The sequence below is a fragment of the Boleophthalmus pectinirostris genome, unplaced genomic scaffold, assembly GCF_026225935.1.
Source record: "Boleophthalmus pectinirostris isolate CB_2022bp ecotype Guang Dong unplaced genomic scaffold, ASM2622593v1 HiC_scaffold_9, whole genome shotgun sequence".
Classification (NCBI taxonomy): Eukaryota; Metazoa; Chordata; class Actinopteri; order Gobiiformes; family Gobiidae; genus Boleophthalmus; species Boleophthalmus pectinirostris.
Window position 1 is genome coordinate 8,837,169 of NW_026571541.1, and position 25,148 is coordinate 8,862,316.

At 36.3% G+C, this 25,148-nt stretch overlaps 1 protein-coding gene across 1 annotated transcript in view; it reads right to left on the minus strand.

The window, feature by feature from the left end:
- Positions 1 to 114: 114 nt before the first annotated feature.
- Positions 115 to 25,148, minus strand: part of cab39 (calcium binding protein 39) — a 30,789-nt gene continuing 5,755 nt past the window's right edge. Inside the window, exons 2-9 of the mRNA XM_055166797.1 lie at positions 20,513 to 20,673; positions 18,427 to 18,591; positions 13,010 to 13,128; positions 11,361 to 11,529; positions 9,907 to 9,966; positions 7,569 to 7,634; positions 5,932 to 6,075; positions 115 to 3,329 (exon numbers count right to left, since the gene is read on the minus strand). Coding sequence (XP_055022772.1) covers positions 3,141 to 3,329; positions 5,932 to 6,075; positions 7,569 to 7,634; positions 9,907 to 9,966; positions 11,361 to 11,529; positions 13,010 to 13,128; positions 18,427 to 18,591; positions 20,513 to 20,626 — 1,026 coding nt within the window. The 5' untranslated portion in view covers positions 20,627 to 20,673 and the 3' untranslated portion in view covers positions 115 to 3,140. The remainder of the gene's footprint in view (positions 3,330 to 5,931; positions 6,076 to 7,568; positions 7,635 to 9,906; positions 9,967 to 11,360; positions 11,530 to 13,009; positions 13,129 to 18,426; positions 18,592 to 20,512; positions 20,674 to 25,148) is intronic.

Below are 25,148 nucleotides of genomic sequence, written 5' to 3' on the forward strand. Positions count from 1 at the left end.
AGTACACTCCTTTACTGGCACCTGCTGGACACTTCTAAAACCTATTTGCATAAACAACAATTTGAACGTGTTGGGCACAGATTCCCCTGAACAAGACAGACAAAAAGAGACATATTATTCCAAATGTTTTTATTTATTTTAATTGCAGGGCCCAGGCCTTTGACACTTCTGAAAGCACCCACACACTGCTCTGTGCTGTAACTGGAGTCCAGTCCGCACCAGGCCACGTGGTCAGAGGAAATCAGTCATTTCAGTGTAATTAAATACTGGGGCAAGTTAACAATTCCAGTACAACGTTTTCAGTACAGCATCATGCACAGCCAATGGAGGAGCATGCAAGTCCAATGAAGTTATATTATATTAGGATGAATCTGACCAAATCTTCAAAGTCCCTGCGCTGAAACGTACTACAGCTGTTTGAATGTAAACCATACAAGAGTGACCGTGCAATTCACTGCAAATGAACTGTAGTAATACTTAGCTGCACTCATGCCCAGATAACTCAGCTACCCACAATGCTTAGCACTTGTAATTGTACTGGAATTATAAAACCCTTCCAAAGCTTGAATATTGAGTAGTAAAGGGAAACTAAATATGGCATGCCAAATTGCCACAGCACAGGCAACCAGCAAAATAGTGAACAAGTTTGCACCTCAAAAAGTGGCAGATGGCAAGCTTTGTTTTTAATGCTCTCCCAAATGACTCGCTTCACTGTCAAAAAGTCAAAACGGAGAAAAAAAAAAGGATAAACAGATTCAGAGCTGACATCGCATGACATTCCTTTGCTGTACAATTGTTAATATCCTATAGATTAGCTAATTGTGTGCTGGCCCTTTAAGTTATGTACAAGAAGAAACCCCACAAAAGCCAGCAACAACCCTTTCAGCAGAATATGAAAACGCAAAATGAAATGTGAATTAAAGCCACACTGTGCAACTTTTCAGGGTCCGCCGCCAGTCTGTCTCCATGGAAATGCTATTATAAAGTTCCAAAGTATTGCAGGAAACTATATCGTCGAAGACAAGCAAGAGGCAAGTTCAGGGTCGAGATCAGATCCGCGGAGAGGCGACGCCACTCACATGTTTTTCAATATTATTCAGCAATTTAAACATCCGTAACTGAATAAATACAAGAGAAGTTTAAAATCATAGTGCGGAACATGCATCGCCAAGTAACAGCGTCGTCATGGAGACAAGCATGCGGCGTATCCCTGTACCAGAAAAGTTACAATGTGCATTTTTAACATCTTTGCGCTAAGAAGGTTTGATACAATAAACCAAAAATGTGACGGTAATAATAATGTTAATGTAAAATGAATCAAAGCAAAAAAGGCATATGTACACGTTAACCCTGTCCCAAAATTACAATAAAGAAATCAAATTCTGGCAAGTTCATCCTTTGCATTTTGAGTTAAAACAGAGCAATACCCGCATTAGAGCTGCACAATATGAACACAGCAAAAAAAAAAAAAAGTGTTAAAAATTCTGATAATGAAGAAGTGGTTTCAAATAGTTCATGACCTTAAGGTTTTTTAATCAAATAGTCGCAATAAAAGCATGTCATTTGGAGCCGTTTTGTTCAGTTCTGATGGAATTCATTGGATTTTAGATGTTAATGTTAGACTAAAAGCATGTCCTCTTGATACAATAAACAAAACAAAACTGGAAAATCATGATTGTGAGAAAAAATTTGTTTCTTTTTGCTTTATATCCCAGCCCTAATTTAGTCATTTTAATTCCAGTGAAATTCTGTTTTAGATTTCCATTGTTTAGACCTTTTTGTATGTTTGGTCTTGATTTTGACATAAGTTTGTATTTTCTTTCTGAACTGAGCTGATTTCGCTCTTACAAACCCGTTATTCAGTCCTGGTGAAATCATGGTTTTATTTTGGATTTTAACTCACACACACGCCACACAACAAAATTAGATTCTAAACCAGGACTAGAAATGACCCAAACCAAACCCAAACCGGATCAAACTGGGCTCAAACCTATATACTCATAATACTAACTTAAATTCGCCATATCGAAAAGAGATTCCCCAAACACCCCCGATGCTTTTTGCAACCTTCGACGCAATTGCTGGTCTGAATTTGCTTAGTTTCTCATAATGTGCAGCTCTACCCTTCATGACCTGATTTGATTGACGTCTCTGATGCTTCTTAAGAGCCCTTTCCCATAAATCATTTAGACCAAACCACAGATGCTGAACAAGGATGAAGGCTTTGATGCACTGTAGTGGTAGGGCGGTAGGTGGTGCGCATGCGTTTCATTACTGGAGACTGGAGACCTGATGGAGCTTTGGCCATTAGAGACCACAATACATCTAATTATATAGTTCCTGATACCACGGTTTACTCATTCATTTGTGTTGTTGTTGTTAAAAAGCATGTGCATTTAGTACTGTGTTAAGACTTGATAGCTTTCTTACAGCATATTTTGCAAAAAGTCTATGAATAAACACATTTTTAAGGACTAATTTGGTTGCCTTGTGTAATTTTGTATTGTTTTTTTTTTTCTTTATAATGTTCTTTGTAATGCCTGGATCACATGTGTTCAAAATCTTTACTATTTTGTAATGCTGACCAAAATTTGTAACTTAAAATGTTTAGTTTTAAAGATTGTACCCATTATACCATTTTAAAATGTCATTCCTGGTCAAGGTTTACTATTTTGTCGTATTCTTTCTAAAGCAATTCCAATCTCGATTATCTAATTATCAGTGAAATTTGGTAAATTTTTATACATTTTACTGTTGTATTTATTCATAGTCTCTTTGAAAATACAAGACTTTGACACAGTACGGATTATTGTGTGTTTGATTTAAAATGTTTCTACCATTTTAATGAGCAAACTCTGGCATTAATTTATACGTTTTGTGAACTGGCTAGTACACGTTACATGTTTCAAGTGTGCAAGAAAGCAGCAGCATCTATATTTAAAGGAAAACAGTTGCAAAATGTTAAAATAACGATCCAGATTGGAGCGGAGGAGCTGGCGGTTTCCAATAGGTTGATTTGGGGATATTTGACGTTAGTTTTTGTTGGGAGTAAGTCTTATCCAAAGCCAGACCAGCCACTGCATTAGGGTCCATATGCAGCCCTGGTCCCAGGCTCTCCCTGGTCTCCCTTGGGTCCAGTTTTAGGTCTCCTGGGGTGGAGGCCTTTTGAGGTCCCGGATCTGTTTGATCAGGTAAGTTTTTTCGTCGTTGAATTGCTCGTCTTCCGTTCGGTCGTTTTGAAATTTGGAGAGAAACTCGATCAGTTTCGTCTGGTTCTTCAGCAGGATGTCCAGGATGGGCTGCGTCTTGTTTGGGTTGGCAACAAACACCTGAAACGGAAAATATAGAGAAACATGATCCATTTTGTTTCCTGTTATGCCGTATTATTGACCCCAAAACTGTTTAGAGAAAGTCTTGTTTTTTATTTTTGTTTCAGCAGATGTGTACAGTAGACCTAGATAGTTGCGTACAGTGACATAGTTCTATTTCCTGACTCAGTGCACTTTTAAAAATAGTTATGTACTTAATTTATGTAATGTGTGTTTTAATGTAATATTTATTTGTTTTATATATTTGTTTTTTTATTGATTGTATAAGAGATTAGTGTTGGTGTAACTTTTCTAGTGGAGGGTCCTTTAAAATGCTTTTCTCCATAGAGATGTTACTTTTTTTGTCTGGAATGTTTCACAGTATGATATTAAACCTTTCTATCATCATGGAGTCCAAACTACACCAGGTTACAGGTCAGATTTGTAATTTAATAAATGTAAAGTAGAACTGTTTAATGTCATACTGTGGAACATTCCAGACAGAGCAAAGACATATCCATAGAAACAAGCAGGCGATGGAGTTACAGGCCCCGTCCACACTAGTATGTATTTGAGTTGTTTTTGTTGTGGATGCAGTGTTCGTCCACACTTATTTGATTGAAAACAGCTCCAGAGATGGAACGATCTGGTGCCGCCAGCTTCCACGAATTCATCTGAGTATGGATCTGATCTGGCTCTGTGTGGACGCCTGAAAACGTCCACGTATATGCTGATATGCTGACGTAGGTCTACGCGTCACGAAGTAATTCACGGCCAAAACGCTAAGAGGCTAGAATATATGTCCATTCATACATACGGTCTGTGTGTACGACCTGCAGATGTATAATCTCTGAAAACTTTAACATGAACCATCTCCATGCGATAGAAGCACAGAACAGACTCAGCATTAGCAGAGCACCCCTCTGTCACAGAAAGAACACATATAATTCACTGAGTCGTGTCCTTTAGTCTGACAGAAGCTGAACCACTTCAGCGCAGAATACTGAGCTGTTTTATGAGCGCTTAGTTTGTACAAATTAGCCATGTGGTTTTAAGTTTTGCTTCTGTAAATCAAACAAATATGCTCAAAGCTGTGGGGATAGGGAAGACTTGCAGACACAGAAAGAACATGTCTATACGCAGATCATTTCCTCTACGGTGATACGTGGATTCATATCAGTGTAAATGTAGTTGCAGAGTGCATCTTTAAAAATGCTTAATGCCATTTTTTTTTCCTTTTTTAAAACAAGACAAAAAGACAAACTAATCCTGTAACTAATAAAACAAATAATAAATTGTTGATCTGGTCTGCTTATAAATGAATTAATATGAAGAAAGAAAATATGATTTATAAGAGCTATTACTGCATTTCTACAATATTTCTAACCAAGAACTAACCCAAATCAGGACATAACTGTGTATATAACTGACTCTGAATTAAGCAGATATTACAACTGCAGAAGAGCCAGACAGACATCCACACAGTTTGAGAAACATATTTTATTATTATTGCTTTATTAATGCCTTTTCATTTTTCTTTTAATTTAAGTATTTTTCTTTTGTCTTTAAATGTTTTACTGGGAAATAATCCACTTGAGTTTTGCATGAAATCAGATTGAACCATCATCTGAAATCTGTTACATTTGGCAAATTATGCAGTCCTACTGTTAAGATAATTCCAACAATATATTTGTTTTACTTTTTGAAAAGACACCCTAATCCTGCTACTATTTTATCTACATGAAAAGCACTCAGTTTATTTTATTCTTAGTTTGTCTGGGATCATGTACAAGTGCATTAATCCTACGAAAGACTATATTAATTTCACCAGATTTATCAACTGCTACGTTCCATCTGCAGACTTCATATCAATCTCTCCTCATGTTTGTGATTTAAAGAGCCCGTATTATACTATTTTCTGATCTGTTATAATGTTATTTCCTCATCACAAACATACCTGGAAATGTGTTTTGTTTTATTCTCACATATTTAACACACAAAGCCTGTATTGTGTCCATTGTTTTTTTAAACTCCATTCACCTTCACTAGAATCATTTGGATAATTTCAGTCCTGGAATTGCCAATCTCAACTGAACAAAAGGTAAAATGTCGCTCTTAACTTGATAACTACTGATTCATGACATCACAATGTGGAACAGATCATTTAGAGCAGGAGTCTCCAACCTGTAGCTCCTGTAGCGCTTAATAACTAAAATCTGATTAATAATTACCATTGTAAATGTGTCATTTTGATGCCTGACTTGTGCTCTAATGAATGGGTAATGGTTTATGTTTAACAGGCATCTAAATGTACCCTGTCTAAAGCTCGCCATAGCTCTTCTACTTTCTTTGTGGCATTTCGTTTTATAAAGGTTGCTCACCAGAGGAAAACGGTTGGAGACGTAGACACTAACTAATAACGGATTACTGAAATATGTGTAAATGAAACTAAAACAAAACCTCCAGGTATGCTTTTGATGATGCAACAACATTCTAACTTGGCTTACAGCTTCAAGAGTTGATTTAGCGTAATATAGGACCTTTACTATATAAAAACTTTTTAGTAAGTGACTGCATTAAATATGTAAATATGTAGAAATTGTGCAGGGTGCACGGGTTGTACCTTAAAAACGTGGAAAGCCTCGAACTGTATGTTGCGGCTCTTGTCTCGGAGCAGGTTCATCATGAGTTTGAGGTTGTCCGATTTACTGATGTACTTCGTCATTATCGTGAAGTTGTGTCGGTCGAGAAGCAGCTCTCCCAGTAACTGAAGACAAGAAGAAATATTACATCATATCGATTGTGTTCACAGCTCATTTTTCAAAGCATGAAGCAGCAGTAGTGTTTGAGAGTAGATAAAAGGAAAAAAGGAGGTCAGATTAGGGGACACAGAGTACACAGAGGGCAAAACAAGCAGACTACTGTGATAAGATATAATAGGATACATAACATACTAGGAGACATACATGGACGGAAATTAGGGATGGATTATATAGCAGTTTCCGTATCAGTATTTTGTATCTTTTTTTTTTTTTTTTCCCTATTCAAGTGTAGCCAGGCTGGCGCCACCTAGTGCCTCCGCTCAATTTAATTTCTCTCCAACGACTAGGTCAGGAATTAAAATACACTAGACGGTTTGCAAAAACCCTGGAAGTGCAAGTTTGGGCACCAGCCAATCAACAAAGAGCCATATACTCAGTGCTGTCAACGATTCCCAAGAGGATTTAAAGCCACAACAAAGAGAATGTTTGGTGAATTTTATCAAGGGGAAAAATGTTATTGCCCTACTTCCAACGGAATCTGGGAAAAGCTTAATATATCAGTTAGCCCCATTAGCGGCACATTACATACGTCACGACCAAATAGCAGTGATTGGTTAAATGATAAAAAGTACCTGCCTACCGTCGAGTGAACAAATTCTAACACTGTGAGGTCAGACGGTTTCTACGAAGTGAAACCGGCTGATAAATCAGGCTAATTCAAGTGTCCTTTTTGCACAAACTAATGAGTCAAAATCTATAGAGGAGAAAATATGTAACCAATTATTTTATACCCAGATAAATACAATTTGTTATCATTTTTTACAAAAGTGAAAAGTTAATTAGTGATCTTTGCTTCAACTTAAGATATATTTGTGGGTGTCGCTATGGATTTTAAAACATAAATATGAGTTATCAGCCCCAGCAGCAGACCAAATATTGAATACCAGAAGTGTCTCAAAAGCTTCTTGGTTATTTACGTAATCTGTGGCATGATAGACATATAAGATCAGTGAACAAAATGATCACTTCATGGACTTAAAGCTGTAAGAACTGCAGCATTTTCCACAAATCCTGTATAATCAAATGACTTCTGTGAAGTCAACTGAATTGAAAGTGGCTTTTTAATGCAGTGGTATATCTTAATACTGGCGCCATATCTGTTCTAAGGACATTGTATAACTTGGTAATTGCAACACTTCAAATAGCAATTTCCAGTGTGATATATTGCACAGCCTACTTAATGCACCATAATTATCCAGTTGTCTTTCCCCACGCTGTAGCTGTAGCTGTAGCTGTAGCTGGGAGTCATGTGCGTTAGTCCAATTCGCCTTTTCTTCTCTAATGACCACATGAGTCATCTGTGAAATACTTGCTCCGGCCACTAGAGGGCAGTCATGACGTGGTGATGGGGGTTTAGGTGTAACCCAAGCCTCAGCCGTGACCATCTTTAAATAGCTTTTTGAACGAGTTGCACCACTGCACGACCTCTGCTCCTTACCTTCAGAGACTGCCTTTTAGTCACGTAGTTTTCAGAGTGGAGCAACTTCTCGTATTCACTGAAAAACTGGACAAAACGAGAAAATACAAGTGAGACAAGGGAGGAAAGAATCATAATTCCATAAATTATAATTATGGATGTCACGATTAATAGACAATATAACATCATTTGGATTTTAAACTTTTTTTAAAATATACAGTTCTGGATTTAAGAGCTTTCAATATTCAAATTGATAAATGTCTATGAAATGTTTTCTTATGTCACAGAGCTAGAAAAATGTAAAGATTAAGATTAATTGAAGGGTTCCTCATATAGAAGTTGCAAGCACAGACTGTACATATAAATGGACATAGCTAACCCACTAAGCGGCACGTTCCGAATAGAAAGTATTCATGGGGGCACTTCTGGCTCCATCGACTCCAATTGACTTAACTTTGAAAAATTGTCATCCCTCTCTGTAACTGCAGCAGTGAGCCATGAGTCACTTTGATCTTAAAGTGTTCCTATTAACCCACTCTATATAACCCCGGTGTTTTTTATTTTGCTATTTGGTCCATAAATAAATTGTTATTCCTAATATGACTTGGCTCCAAATTCGCTCCCATGACTGCTAGCCTCGTGAGCTTCATCTGACTGGAGCCGAACGCTGTAGGTGACGTCACACTCTCTTAGTCCACTTTTTTATACTGTACAGTCTATGATTACAACGGGGCTACAAGATGATTTCAAGGTATAGTTTACAAAGAAATACTCTCTATATATATTTTTTGTTTTAAGATTTGTGAAGTCGGCCATAAGAACAAATTAAACCTAAAATAAATATTATGAACAATGAAAAATAAAATACTATGCCATCCATTTCACTAGGCTGCAACAAGTTCATTGAATAATCATAACTAATCAATGATTGAAACCAGCTATTTTTGTCCTCAGATAATTAACTGGTCTATACACAGAGTCTAAAGCATGTCATGACCTGAGAGAAGAGGTTTTATGACTCAGAAGTATCAGGAATAGCATACAAATTACACAGGAAATTAGTTCATCACTATCACAAACACTATTCACCCATTTTGTCAACAGTTTGTCAGTAATACCAAATATAATGTTACACAATTTACTATAGAAATATTACACACAACTGACCTGAGAGCTTTAAGTCATGTTATAATGCTGCTACTTCCGCAAAAACATCCCTGGAGTTGTGTTTCTTCATTCTGCCATGTTTGTGTAATCCTTTATTAGTCTACCTACATCTCCAAAGCTCAAAATGCTCTGTTCCACCTTATGATGTCATGATAGTTAAACATGTATGAATGAATGAAACAAAACACAACTCCAGGTATGTTCGTGATGAGGAAACATTAGAACATAGCTCGGAAAATAGCGTAATATTGGCCCTTTAACATTTGACATTATGACTTCTGTAGTGGTTTCTCAATTGTATCCGTGGCTGTATTGAGACGGAGAATGGGAACAGACTGACAGTTACTTTGTGCTCACAGACGGCAGAACCAGCGCCTGATTACATGATGTTACGAAAGAGGCAGAGCTCGCCAAACAAGCAAACCCACACACTTTATTGTATTAGGAGCCAATACAAATGTCTGAATAATAAGTACATGAGGGATTTTGAGGCTCTGCATTTTAATTAATGTGATTAGATGTAATATTATAAACATAGACCTAATACGCAGCCTATATAGTAATTAATTCTCAATGTACTTGTTGTTGGTTCACTACAGTTTCTAATTTGGAAAAAAACCTCTGACTTCTTTTATTGATACTTGATACTGCAGATCAGGTTCACTGCACAACAAGCACCTGCCCAAAATATATTTCTATTCTAATATATACAGACTTGTAGGCTTGTCACAATAACAAATTTGAGAAACAATATAGATGATAAAAAATAATAGTCAACCTAATTTATGCCACTGATTTAAACTGAAAAAACTATTCTAAACGCGAAATATTGTTAGTCTCTGTAAATAATCATAGAAGTAATTAATTAAACCGTTCTACATCTTAAATTTTATCATGTAGCCAAAAAATAACCAGAAATGTTCCAGAAAAAGAAATACACGATAAATATTGACTCACAAAAAGTATTGTTCCATCTATCATATATTGAACGTTAAGTCAACATAGTAATTATCGTGACAGGCCAATAAACTTGTACTTTGATATTTAACAGTGATGTCCGTTTCAAAATCAGAAAGCTGATTTGAACTAAAAATGTAATACGATTTTCCACATTTCACAGAAACAATTTTGGCAGCACTATAATGCGTCGTAATGCTTGTTAGGCATTTATAAATAGAACAGTTGTACTTACTCTGTCATAATGTTGCTCCAGAAACTCTGCACTCAGTAGCTTGTGTCTCGTAAGGAGGTCCTAAACAGAATTTTACACAATTTTTAATTAGAGAATCAAATGCACAAACTTTGACTTTGATTTAACAATATGTTCGAGTAATTACGTATCTGACTGTAGTAACTGAGAAATATCTTATATGTATATTAATGGTGCAAGATATCCAAGTCTCATGATATGATATCGTCACAGTATGAACCTCACGGTACAATATTTACTGCGATATCATGGCAAAGCTCAAGATGGTGGGGAGGCTCACGATTAGGGATGTAACAATATCCAAATCTCTCGCAACGATATTTTCACGATATACATCTCACAGTATGCTTCTTTTTCCTCTTATAATGCCTTGACAAGACTTAATCCAAAGAACTAAGACTTAAAAGTGCTTACAACTGTTATTTCTTCATTAAATCATCATGGTCTATGTAGTTCCCTCTGTTTTTTAGCTATTGCTGCACCATAACTCTTAATTTAAGCAAAGAGACTTGTAAATTCGATATATTACAATGGACCACGATATTGTGAGAACTTTGACAATACGATATCACAATATTTCGGTTATTGTTACATCCCTAATGTATATGCAATGAAGCAATGGCGCCCATAGATTACAAATACGTTTTATATTAATCATTTTCTTTCATACTCTTCATGGAGTTTGAATGTCACTTATATATTTAAGCAGTATTCTTGAACAGCGTTTTTTTTTATGTTATGTATGGAGCAACAACGTGAGATTTTGTGATGTCAGTGTCTAGTCCATGTTCTTTTTAGACTATGGGAAGAATTTTAGATAATAAAAGGGCCATTCTGGTGTATTCTGTTATGAGAAACATTGACTGCAGACAGCACAGAAGCGGTGTTTACACCAAAGGGTGGTTATTGTCTGATTTCTAGTCCTTTAAGTTTATTTAAACAACACATAAACTGCAAAATCTGATGCGAGTAATCTGCTTTCTATCTGCAATTCGTCACAATGGTCACATTTTTATTTAGTGCTTTTCCACTTTTAGGGCACTCAAAATGGGTGAAGTGGGTTAACCGTCTTGACCAAGGAGACAAAGACAGCATTCATCTGTGGGAGCTGGAATCGCACCGTCAACCTGTGGGCCAGTAGATCTGACTGCTCTACCAACGATGTTTTTATGTCGAGAGTGGAATTCGAATCACCAGCCTTTGGATCAGGGTCCAGAAATCAGGAAATAATCTGATTTTGGTGTGCATACATAGCCACTGTTTATCTCATTGTACAAGATTATCTTAACCTCAAATATCATGTTTATTGCCATTTTCATAGGGAAACTAAGTGTAAAAATACGACTTTATTTCATATAAATAGTGTTTCATACCAGTAATATTTTCACATTGGCTGCACTGGTAACATAAAATGAATACTGTTGTGTTGGACTTACTTTGAACGTGGCAAAGGCGTCAGAGGCGATGTCAAACGTGGACATCTCAACGTATCTGAAGAAGTCGTAGAACTGCTCCGACCACAGAGTGATTTTAGCCAAAGGTTCGTGTCTGATGCACTCCCGTAACATAATACCACAGTTTAGGGCAATCTCTGGGGATTCGTACCTGCACACAACCATTACAAACACATGAACAAAGCAAAAATGTAGCAATCGCTTTTTCACTTAAAGGTGCACTATGTAACTTTGTAATCAGAAAAGTTACACAATGCACCTTTAAGTTCTGGCTCCTTTTAGAGGTATTTTTCACCTTTTCCTGTTATCTAACCAATATAATACATTTACTATGCATGATTTTCCCAATTTTATAGCTACGGTTTGCTTACCAAAATCTGATTATGACATTTTAAAAGGCCTAGAAATCAGATACTAATTAGTTCATTTTAGTTATCTAGTTAGTAAATGTAGTAATAATCAGATTGAGCATGTAACTGTAGCCACTCACTACTTTTACATTTGTACTGGCACTCCATTATTGCTGTGATAATGATTACAGTGGTTATGTATTATGCGATGGGGTTTTGTACAATTAAATGGACTTTACTACATCATTACACAATGCAGTGTTTAAACTGTGAATGTGATTGTGATTATGAAATTGTGCTGTTATTTATATGTCAATGCCAATTAAAAACTAAAATGAATAAATAACTAGAGTGAGCAACTGCACCACTATTTAACCAGCAATCCATCAAGTTTAGATTACACCCAGTGAGCTGCATTCACTCAGCAGCACCAATGGCTGCGGTAACATGCATTCAAAATTACTATCAGATTTTTGGAGTTATAAGACTATTAAAATGACATGTAAACAGCAAAACCAACTGATTTGTTTCTGATTATGGTCCCCCTGATTACTCACATCAGATTTTGTGGTTTGCGTGCCGTTTACATAAGCTTAAAAAGATCCATAAATCTGTTTATAACCAGATTTTGTGCTTGTGAACATGGCCATCAAGAGCAGCAATGTCACCCTCTCCCATTAGAGACAGACTGATATATTGAACCATAGCATATCATCTACCAGCCTTAAATCTCCAGCACAGGACGACATTTTGTTTTGGTCAGTCTGCTACCTAAAAAATACACACGCAACTTTATTTTAACACTTTAATACGAAGGGATAACTGCACTAAATGTGATACACAGCTCTCTTAAAGGTGGTAACAAAGGGGCTTTGTGTGAGTTTGTAGTAAATTACATAAAAATAACATCATTTGAGAAAAATAATACAATTTGGCCCTACATATTGGTGAAAAAATATCAACAGAGCTTATCGGCCATCGTCTACTCTGGATTCTAAGCAATTGGTATTGGCGTTGGCCATGAAAAAAAATGCATATCGGTCTATCTCTACTTCCCCTAACAAAGTAAATAATAATTAAATAAATTATTTAGTACGAATTGGGTTATACAACTAATACAACTAAGAGAATCACTGAGTCACAAAGTGAACACCATGAAAACCAAAAGATCATCTGCATATTTTTCACATGATTAGCTGAAAAAAACAATACAATCAACAGAATGAATCAATGAATAAAATAAGTGAAACAAGAATCACAATAACACATATATAGACTGACCCTTTGAGCAGCATGAAGAGGATGTTCTGTTGGGTGCACAGATACTCCACTGTGGGCGTCCGGGTGCCGATCTGACGCCGCAAAATGTTGTTAAAAATCTGTGCCACATCTTTCTTCCCCTGGAGAAGAGAGATAAGAAACAACACAACGATTTATGCAAAAGGTCTTGTATGCGTTTCTTTCCCATGTATGGGAGCAAAATTTGTCTTGCCCCAGTACAGATATATTGTATAAGCAGCTCTTGAGGTCATATTTTCGCTGTCTAGTGTCTGCATCTGTGTAGTGTCTGCAGAGCATGTATAGAATCAATTTTATTGATTATGGCATGTCAGCATGGTTTGGTAACCTGCCAGTCAAACTTAAATCACAAATCTTTACCTTGACTAAAAGAGGGGGTAAAATAATGGGTGTGGCCCCTAGCTCAGTTCAGCAAATTTTTGAGGAGACTGTTAGGAAGCTTGGTACTAAGGTGTCCAGTGACCCAACCCATATTCTTCACAGTCAGTTTGAGTAGATACCATCAGGCAGAAGGTACAAGGTCACAAACTGTAAACTGAACAGATTCAAACATTCTTTTGTGCCATTAGCCATTAATCTGCTAAACTCAGATAGTGTACATAAAAAATATAAGTAAAAGGCTTAGAGAATGTGCAATCAAAACTGCACATAAGTCAGGGGAAATGTGCAATCAAAACTGAATTAAAGGTCCTGTTGGTGCATCACTCATGGTCAGACTTGGTCTCATATTTATATCTGTTCTATGGTGAATGTTTGTACGTTGCTTACGTTGCTGTGTTGTCTTATCTTTGTGTTAAAGTATGTGATCCCCTGTCCCAAGACAAATTTCTCCCATGGAAGATAATAAAGGATTATTTTATCTAATTCTAAAAGGTTTAACAGTTAGATAATCAGGAAGTGTGTGTTAGCATGTTAGTTGTTTCACAGTTGAGAAAAGCACTTATAAACTCATCACCATAATTAGGATGCTCAGAATGAGGAAGAACTTTGGACCACTGCAAACTGTTTTAAAAACATTAAAACCGAAACAAGTTATTTTTAAACAGAAAAAAATCTGCAACTTGTTTAAACAGGTTAACATACACAAGTTAAAGGTGCACTATGTAACTTTTTGGTTGGGGCTCCATCACCTGCTTGTTTCTGTGGATATGTCATTGCTGTCTGGAATGTGCCACAGTATGACATTAAACAGCTCTACCTTACATTTATTCAATTACAGGTGGTTTTAAAGCTCAAAAAACAGGTGTTCTGACTGTGAACGGGGTTGCCTCTCCACCGATCTGACGTGTAACTTGGTCTGGTTTGAAATCCATGAAGATAGAAAGGTTAAATACCACACCAACATTCCAGAGTAAGCAACAACATCTCCATGAAGAAAAGCAATTAATGGACCCTGCACCAGAAAAGTTACACAATGCGAATTTAAAGGACTTTGCAATAAAATATACATATCTTGACCCTTCTGTTTTGAACATTAAACCACCGATGTTCTTTTTAGATAGTGGCAAGGACAGAGGCGTGAACACAATCCGAAAAACACTGTTGTTATCAAACACCAAAATCAACTATCACCTGACACATAGTTTGTTTTGTACTGAACCTTTGGCTATATACAGTATTTCTCAGGTTGTTGCCACGGTCATATTTCTCATGGTTCATATATTACACAATAGGTATTATAGGTTTGGCACAGATGCCCTACCTGATCTAATCCTCTCCATCTATTCAAGTCTGTAATGGAGTGTTTAAAAGTTAATGGAATATAATTAAAAGGTTCTGCTCATTTTTAGACGGTGTGAGTTAGGATTTTATCTTGCACATCAACTCACACAAAACAAGACACGGACAAGATAAAGCATAATAAGCTATTTTAACACCGGATGAACTTCCTCCAAAGCACAAGAGTACACACATTTTCTTTCTATTTTTTCACATTTCCTGTTACAATCAAAACATTTCCTGTACTCCCTTTTTATTGAACTATTCAACCACCATAACCATACATTGATTGTATTGGATACAAGTTTATAATTTATCTTTAAATCAGACATTGTTGCCTCTAAATATTTTAAAAACAGAGAGTAATACTTATATTTACCCAAGTAACTTATAATAAACATTCTGATACTTTTACGCCTACTTAAGTTACAGCCTATTTTCACTTACTTAAATAAAGGTTTTGGTCACTTATCCCACTGTGGGTAAGTCTAAAAGTGACAAAAGCTGGTGGAGGGTCCGTCAATTGCTTGTCACCGTGGAGATGTTATTGCTTTGTCTGGAATGTTCTGTGGTATGACAATAAGCACATCAATCTAGCGTTTATTCAATACGGGTGTTTCTGTTGCTCAAAAATGCAATAATTCTCTCTGAATAGGGTTGCCTCTCCATAGATCTGACCTGTAATGTAGCCTATAGTTGTCTGACGTGCCCTCAACCAGAAAATTTGAGCAGTGCCCTAAAAATTCACTGAAAATTACAAATCACACCCAAAAAGCAACTCTTACAATTACATGAGTCACAGTTTCCTCAAATACTTTACTCCTTGACCAACGGTTTATACTTCTATTAAGTAATAAAGTTTTGCATTAATATTACTTTTACTTACTTACCGTATTTTCCAGGCTATTAGGCGCTCTGGATTATAAGGTGCACTGTCATTGAATGGTCTATTTTCAAACTTTTTTCACAAATAAACAGCACCAGACTTTAAATGAAACACAATAGTTGGATGGGTCAGTGGGACTTTGTTTGGCGCGTTCATGGTGACTCTCGGCTTTGTTCAGTTGTGGTGTGTAGGGAGGGTGCTGTGTGGGACCACTGGACTGTTGGCGTGTTCACAGTGACTCAGTTGTTCAGTTGTGTCTAGAAGTGGCACCTTGCACTCGCTTTTTCGGTTTGTTCCTCCGTTCCGTTCCTCGTCGGCGTGGAGTGTGGCTGCGGGTGTTTTTTGCTGCGTGGTCGTTGTCTGCTGTTCTGCGGGTGGTGTGGCTTTGTAGTTTACTGAAGTCGTGCTGGGACACCTGAGTGGATTCGTGTATAGGGCGCTCTGGGTTGCGGGGCGCACAGTCATTTTCTGATGGGGTTGGAGGCTTAAGAGCGCGTCTAATAGCCTGGAAAATACGGTACTTACTTTTAAATGTGCATTGTGTAACTTTTTGGTTGGGGGTCCGTTACGGTCTAGTTTCTATGGATGTTATTTCTTTGACTACTTTTATTAAATTGCAGGTGGTTTTATAGCTCAAAAATGCCTAGAAAAACAGGCATTCTGACTGTGAGTGGGGTTGCCTCTCCACAGATCTGACCAGTAACTTGGTCTGGTTTGGTCTCCATGAATGCAGAAAGGTTTAATTCCATACTGGGAAATTTTCCAGACAAAGCTCCATCCAGAAAAGTATTTGACAGAGCCTCCACTAGAAAACTTACATAATGCAGCTTTAAGTACAGTAGTAGTTTTTCCCGATACTTTACTCAAGGTTTCAACAAATGTCTGGAATACTACTTTTTACTTCTACCCGAGTAGGGCTGGTATCATTAAGAAGTTGCTGATACGATACATACCTTGATACATAGGCCATGATACGATACATATTTTGATACAGTGAGCTTTCGGTCCAATATGATATATTTCAAAACAATTCGATAAGATTCAATAAAAAAAATACAGGCTAACTCATGGCTGTCTAAAAGTCTTTGTTAAACCTTGTGTAAAGTGAATATGGAACACACATTTTAATCATCAAAACAGTGAAAACGTCAAATGTGTCACATAAACAAGTTTCCTTCCTCTAAACAAGCAACAAAACTGTAGTGCTGTGACAAAATTATTTAGTCAAATATATCAAAAAATACTTTTGCCGATATATCAATACAGCAGTCCACAATATTGATACTGTATCATCACATTAAACAATACGATATATCGATATTTTGATATTTTTGCACACCCCTATATTTGAGTGGCATCCTTTTGAAGTAATAGTACTTTTACTTAAGTATCATTTTTGGCTATTCCACCCATCTACCCATTTATTTTTATTCTGTTGAATCATCCTGCCATTCATTTATAATCACAAAACAATCTCGCACATACAGTCCTCCCAGAGCTTGCTATTTTAACAATCTCACAGATAAGGCGTCAGAGGAGGAAGCTGACACAGAGCGGTGACTCACGGTTGGCTTTGAGGTGAGTCAGTCTTTGCATCTCCTCTGTCTGACATATGAACTAGAGACCAGTTTGCCCACATGACATCCACACCTCCTCCTCTCATACAAACAAACATACACACGTCTTATTCATGCATGTTCGGACAGATTGGCACTAGGTCACTGTGAATGTGACTCAAAGGGACCACTGCAGAGGCTTTGCCATTTCGCATTCACTCAAACTATGAACTGCCCGGGATGCTCAGGCCATGTACCATTTAAAAAGGCTATGCTCAGTTTAACTCATAAACAGGCCCACATACACTGTTTGTATAGGCCTATGTTTGTGTGTCACATAGAAACATAATATGAATAATATAAAGGTGAAATTGTGTCTGTGGAAGTGACATAGTCTAATAATCCTCCTATATCGGTGTTGAATGTATTGGCATTGTATAAGTATTGTTTTGTATTGTATTGTTGTGGATGTATGTATTGTTATTATGTTATCATTGTAAATCATAAAAGCCTTTTCCCTCCGACTTCTCTTTTTGAGCATTGCTGTGTCATTTGTCTTTCTTAATATTTAATTTTACGGATGTGGAGTTCATGTGGCTCCAGACTAGGGGTAAGATGAAACAGAATTTTCACAAGACAAGGCACAAGATAGGACCCACAAGAACATGACGAGACAAGATTTTGAAATAATTTACAATAATCTGATCTAGTTGACTGAATGACCGAATTATGTCTGTATGTGGAGGAGTCTTTTAGCTACAGCTGCTTAAAGATATACAACTATTCAGGGCTTGAGCGAGGTGCGTAACTCTTTCACGCCTGTGCCAAATGTAAAAACTGAGATAAAATCTTGCAAGATGGGTTTTCCCGTGTGCGCACAGTCGAGGCAATTTAATCTCATGATATATGGCACGAGATCTCGTCTTATCCCTACGGTAGAGTGTTGAAAAGTAGCTAATAGGAAATCCCACTCATTTCCACATAAACTGCCAGTATAGTCACACATTTTCTCGAGACACTGCCGTGAGAAGAGGCAAGTTAGAAAAAGTGACAAATTTGGCCGTGCAGACCTCCCAGATGCATCAAGCATAAATCAAGTTTTAAACCATGAGCTAAAATCTGGCTTTGAGAAAGATTAAATGAGATAAATGCCCATATATAATGCCATAATCTCACCTGCCAATCTTTCACCAATTGAAAAATAAATTCCCATTCAAATAAACATGTATTTCACTCACCTCAAAGTCTATGAGCTGTAGGTCTGCGATGAGGGTGCTGAGGAGACCACTGTTGTAGAGTTCTTGAGCCAGTTGAGCCACAGCTTCAGTCTGAGGCTCTTTCTCATTTGTACCGTACAGAATCTCCTTCATGGCCACAAGACTTTTGGACACATCCTCGGTCGCCTGTGATACAAAAACACACAAATAAGAGATGGAACAATAGTAAGGACGTAGGGATGTTTAGTCAGTTTATTGGCTAATGGTTTCTTTGTCGATCAAAATGTGTATTTACCTTTTTCATGCAATTTACTTGTTTTGTTTTTTACTTGTACATATACACTTATATTTATGCTTTCGTCAACCAACAACTGTGATTAAAAAAAGACAATAATCATTTGAGGTACATTTTCTAAGTATGTTTTCTTATGGGGTGCATCGCCTGCATGTCTCTGTATAGATGTTATTGCTTTGCCCGGAATGTTCTACAGTAATGCATTTAATGTATATCTTGCATTAAAGGTCCCATATTACACATAATTGACTCTTGTGGGCATTAAGATGTATCGGCAAGCTTTTACCTCCTTAAAAACATACCTGGAGTTCTGTTTTGTTTTGTTTAATTCACACACATTTCAATGACTCTTTATTGTTAGTCCACTTTGTGATGTCACGAAGTGGTAGTTTTCATGTTAACAGCTACCTTTTACATTTGTTTAGTAGAGACTGGCAATTCTGGAGCTGAAATTATCCAAGTGATTATTCCAACTGAAAGTGTGTGGAGTTTAAAAACACAATGGAGCACTTCCTGTATGATCGCATGACGTTACAAGGTAGAACAGAGTGTTTTCTGATCTGAACTCAGCCTAAATCTGCAGGGTTTGTGTGTTAAACATGTGAATGAAACAAAACACAACTCCAGGTATGGTGTGATCAGGAAACAATATTATAACAGAGATCAGAAAATAGCGTAATATGGGCCTTTAATTCAGCCACAAGTGTTTTAATCGCTAAAAAAAATACACTAAAACAACAAATCTGGCTTGTAACTTGGCCACTGTTCTTCTCCAGGGAGACAGTTCAATGCCATATTGTGCGACATTACAGTACAATGATTTCAACAATTTAAAATGTCTTTTCTATTCAAGATAAGATTCAGTTGAGATAAAATGGATGCCTTTTCTTCGAGGAATCTGTCTTCTCTCATCAAACAAACTCACCGCCCACGTCTCATACACACCTTGTGACATTTGAGCTTTTGTTAAAACATTCTTATAATAACATATGGTTCCAATGTATAAACAGCATAGAAGGCGCTGAACAAATAAAGAGCATCACGAGTTCTAATAATATGAAAGATATTTGCACCAGTTACCCTTCATGACGATATATTTTTCCAGGATTAGGTCTGAAAAAACAGGTATTTACTCTTTATATGGCTGGGTGATGTAGCATTATGAATGTTTTTATTATGTTTTAATAACTGTTTGATTGACTGTTGTTCATTCGTATCACACATTTACTCTATGCTATTATAAACGGTATTTTGATACAACATACATTCTCAATCAAGCTTCAGTTCTCACAATTTTAAAAGCATGTCAAAATTTTTTAAGAACACAATACATGCATTTGAGATTATGTTTTGAAGAGATCCCAACTACAGGGTTGGAAGGTTTACATATAATGAAGCTCAACAGTTATGCCTCCTTCAGAGCCCACTTTTTGCAAAATTCTAATAACAAGAGTTTAAAGACACTATTTCAGTCCAAATAAAACATTTTCAGTGCAAATAAAACTTAAAATTTGGCAATGATTTAATAACATTTATAGAGTTTCAGAATCAGATTTTTGGACATTACCCTAAAGCTGATAAGCCCTGACTAAGTCTTCAAACTTACTGTATATTTTTTTTGTGAAAGTCTATGGGGAAAATGCATGAGAAATTTCCAGAACCAAGTGGTGGGTGGTCACTGATGAGCTAAATAAGACCTCATAAAGACTCAGTTACCTTTAGAGGACATTACATCTCCTAGATAACTGCACCCATTGTGATTCTACCAATTAAAACAATCCTAACTTCAAATTGTATAGCGTTTTTGTTGACCTTTTCTGCCTTCTTGTCGGAGATGTCGTGCTTCTCCAGGACCGTCATGCTGTCTTTCAGGTTTTTCACAATGTCGACCGGGGACTTGTGTGACTTGCCGAAGGGGAACGGCATGGTGAAGGTGGAGCGTTACCACGACAACCGGGCAGCAGCCAGTCCACCTGCCAACACAGACCACAAGAAGAGATTAGTGATGCACATATCATTATATTAGCACAGAATCAATCAATGTTGTTTAAACAGATTAGGTGGCTTGGGTAATATGGATAATATCTCTTCACTGGGAATATCCACATGAAACAAAAAGCCAAAGCTCAAGGTCTTCAGGGCATCTTATTTTTTTCATTATAATCTCAAAACGTTATTCGACCATTATTAGAGGTGTAACAATATCCAAGTCTCAAGATACAATATCGCCACTGTATGAATCTCACGGTACGATATTTATTGCGATATCATTGAAAAACTCACGATATGGTCTCCCCACCAATCGCTCACGATTAGGGATGTAACAATATCCAAATCTCTCAGTACAATATTTTCACGATATACATCTCATAGTACAATATTTATTGCGATATTTTGTGGAGGCTAAACAGCTAAAACTGTTAATATGCTACTTTTTCCTCTTAAAATGCCTTGACAAGACTTAAGCCAAACAACTAAGACTTAAAAGTGTTTAGAACTGTTATTTCTTCTTTTCGTTTACACTGAAATGGAGCAAAGGATCATGGTCTATGTAGTTCCCTCTGTCTTTTTTTTTGCCATCGCTGCACCATAACTCTTAATTTAAGCAAAGAGACTTGTAATTCGATATATTGTGATGGTCCATGACATTATTGTGAAAACTTTGACGATACGATATCACAATATTTCAGTCATTGTTAAATCCCTAACCATTATTCAACCTCCAAAAATGCAATCATTGTCAGTTGAAAGGTGACAAGATGAATATGGCAAAAGTGTGGAGCAAATAACAAACAATAATAATATTCAACATTTGTGTATCATAAGTTGGGATATTTCTTTCGTAAATCTTACATAGAGTTATACAGTCCCCTGCTCTCCATTTGAAATTACGAAATCATGAAATTCAATCATGTGAATGCAACCTATTACTACTACGCTAACGAGTACAGCTATCCATGAGTTTCAGCATTCTGTTTTCAGCATTTTGAGGACTTTTTACCATTCATACTTAGTTTTAAATTGTGAATCGCTATGGCAACAGTCCTAATATTTTATCATTCAACACCTGAAACTCTGATCTCTGTTATGAAGTTTCCTCATTGCAAACATACCTGGAGTTGTGTTTTGTTTCATTCACACGTTTTACACAAATCTTGCCGTGTTTTTGAATTCAATACACATTCACTAGAATAATTTGGATGATTTCAACCCTGGAACTGCAAGTCTCTACTAAACAAAAGTTAAAAGGTAGCTGTTAACTTGAAAACTACTGCTTCAGGACATCACAAGGTAGAACAGCATTTTCTTTCATAAAGTATAAAAAGACATCAACAGTGTCACAACATCAACATACAAGAAATTAATGAAAAGGAGCAGAAAGAAGAGTCATCTTATGTTATCTGACCCCTTTTCCCTTTTCCAGACAATACATCAACTTAAAACATTTCAAATGACTACATTTCAGTTCAATTATTAATCAACTGCAAACAGAAATCTCCACTATTATTAACAACAACTTAGTTTTCTTTTTCATACATACACACTGCATTCAATTTGATATATTTCTTAAATGTCATCATTGTACTTGATTCTTTTATTTCTTTGTCACGACTCTTCCATGAATGAACTCCTTTCGCTCCATAACCTTGGTTCTGAAGCTGGGCTTTTTTTGAACATGTAGGTTCCTTTTAAGTTGTAGTGGCTTGTTCTTATCTCAAACAGACTTTGAATATTTACAGGTAATACATTGCACTTTGCTTTATACATGAGTTTGAGGATTCTTAAGTCAACAATATCATGCATTTTCAACACTTTAAGTTGAACAAATAATGGGTTGGATGGCTCTCTTGATGATAATTCTCAAGGCCCTTTTTTGTAAAATAAATAAAGGTTGTAGGCAAGTTTTACATGTTGACCCCTACATTTCTACACAGTCCATCAGATATGGTGCAATTATAGAGTTATACAAAGTTAATAATGCTACACTATTTAGTGAGAACTTTACTTTATGCAGAACAGCAATGGCTTTGGAAATTTTGCCTTTAGTGTAATTTCTATGAGACCTCCTCTTTAGACCCTCATCAATCATAACTCCAAAAAATTTGGTTTCATTTACTCTTTGAATCTGTATCTTTGGAGATGGAGACAGACTTATAATAAAGGGTTACACATGAAACAAAACACAACTCCAAATATGTTTTTGAGAAGGTAACAACATTATAATATGGCTTAAAGTGAACAAGAGTTAATTTTTCATAATATAAGACCTTTAACATACACTATACACAAATAATCATTAATGTCAACTGCTTCTGCTAAGGCTGACATAGATCTGGATCGGGGCCACAGAAGGCGTCAGCTAAAACATTAACAGGCCATTACAGGAGTAAAGACATGTTACACTGTGAAGTTTTACGACTCGGGGTGTAATGTGGATGAAGCAGTTTGTGCACAGGAAATCATTACAAAAATGTGGTAAGTCAAAGATATAAAACTTCTTCTGCCATTGGCCCAGTTAAATGATACAGTCTAACCTCAAGTTTACGTCAGGTAAGTACTGTATGGTGAGAGGAGTTAGCACACAAAAACTGACTTCTGACACCTCAAGGAACATATAAAAACATAAATGTAGGCCATTCTAAACCAGTTTCAGTATCGATTAGTATCTGCCATTGATATGTTTATGCTCTTGTTGCTTGACATTATTTCGTAGGTTAGTTTTAAATTAGAAGTTTTCTTTAAACAAACAAAATAAAAATGGCTTCAATATTGCTTTCACAAGGTAGATTTTCAGTCCATATAATTTAAAAAGATCTCGTCTAACTACTTCCTCCAAAGTACAATGATAAGATGATCATTGACAATTAGAAATGAATGAATCTTGATCTTGATTAAAATTGGATTAATTAATAACAGTATAAATTATGTACACAGTTGAGGTAAACATTTCTCATGTTTATTACTTTAAATTAAAGATATGCTACTTTGTGGAGGTGGCACTTCACCTGCATGACTCCATGGAAATAGAAAGTTAGGAAACAAAATATCCTCCATGGAGATACGTTTTATGAGTCTGTAAAATCATGGACGACGGGTAGAATATTGTGGTCATAGGAACAACATTTCCATGGAGATAAGCCCTGTTTAGAGGGCCCCACAAACCTTACACTTATTTGCTGACTCATAAATAAGAGTCAGATTTGTGAAGGCAGGTTTTTCTGTTTTTCAGTGCAATTAAACACAAGATGGAAAAAACATGCTTTTATTTTTGTCTGTTTTTGATAGAAAATTTGGTTAAATTTCTGAATTAGTGCTCATACTACACTAGTCATGTTTTAACACATATTAATCCAAATAGCTTCAAAAAATCCTATTTTCCAAAGTACACTTAATCTTCCTTTTAAAAAGGAAAAAGGATGAGTCATTTATATTTTAAGTGCACAGGTGGACTAAAAAACGTGTCTTGTAATTTTAACGGTAGGTACTTGAATGATGTCATAAATGTGTCAGATTTTACAAAAGGTATAAAAGATTAACAACACACCAAACACATCGAGTCCAGTCCACGTCATGTTTATTACTCAGAGAAAGCGTCACCGCGGTTACTGGAAGTCCACTGCGCCTAGAATCATGACGTCAATGTTCCTTTGATAAAGAATATAATTTAATATAAAATGGTACAACTAGGGTTCTCACGATACAAGATGTCTCTTTATAACGACTATAGACAATTTAAATTTGCATTGCGCAACATTTCTTGGGGAGCGGTCACTCGCCCTTTTGTCTCCATGGAGATGTTATTGCTTTGTCTAGAATGTTCCTAGAAAGAGATTAAATATCTATCTCAAGGGAGACAACTATATGTTACAATATAGGTCAGATCTGTGGAGAAGCAACCCTATTCAGATAGAGAATTCTTACATTTTTGAGCAACAGAAACACGAATCATGGATGATAGGATGAATATGTTTAAAGTCATACCATGGAACATTACAAACAAAGCAATGACATCTCCATGGAGACAAGCAAGTGACTGACCTTCCACCAGTTATGCCAGTATATGCTAGTTATACCAGTTAAGTTATGCCATGTACCTTTAAAAACACTAGAATACCTGAAATATGTGATATCATATTGTCAAATTTCTCACAATAATATCATGGGCCATCACAACATATCAAATTACAAGTCTCTTTGCTTAAACTAAGAGTTATGGTGCAGCAATAGCTAAAAAAGACAGAGGGAACTACATATACTATAATCCTTTGCTCCATTTCAGTGTAGACTACATGAAGAAATAACAGTTCTAAGCACTTTTAAGTCTTAGTTCTTTGGATTAAGTCTTGTCAGGGCATTTTAAGAGGAAAAAGTACCACATTAGACACAAAATATCGCAATAAATGATGTATATCTTGAAAATATTGCACAGAGAGACTTGGATATTGTA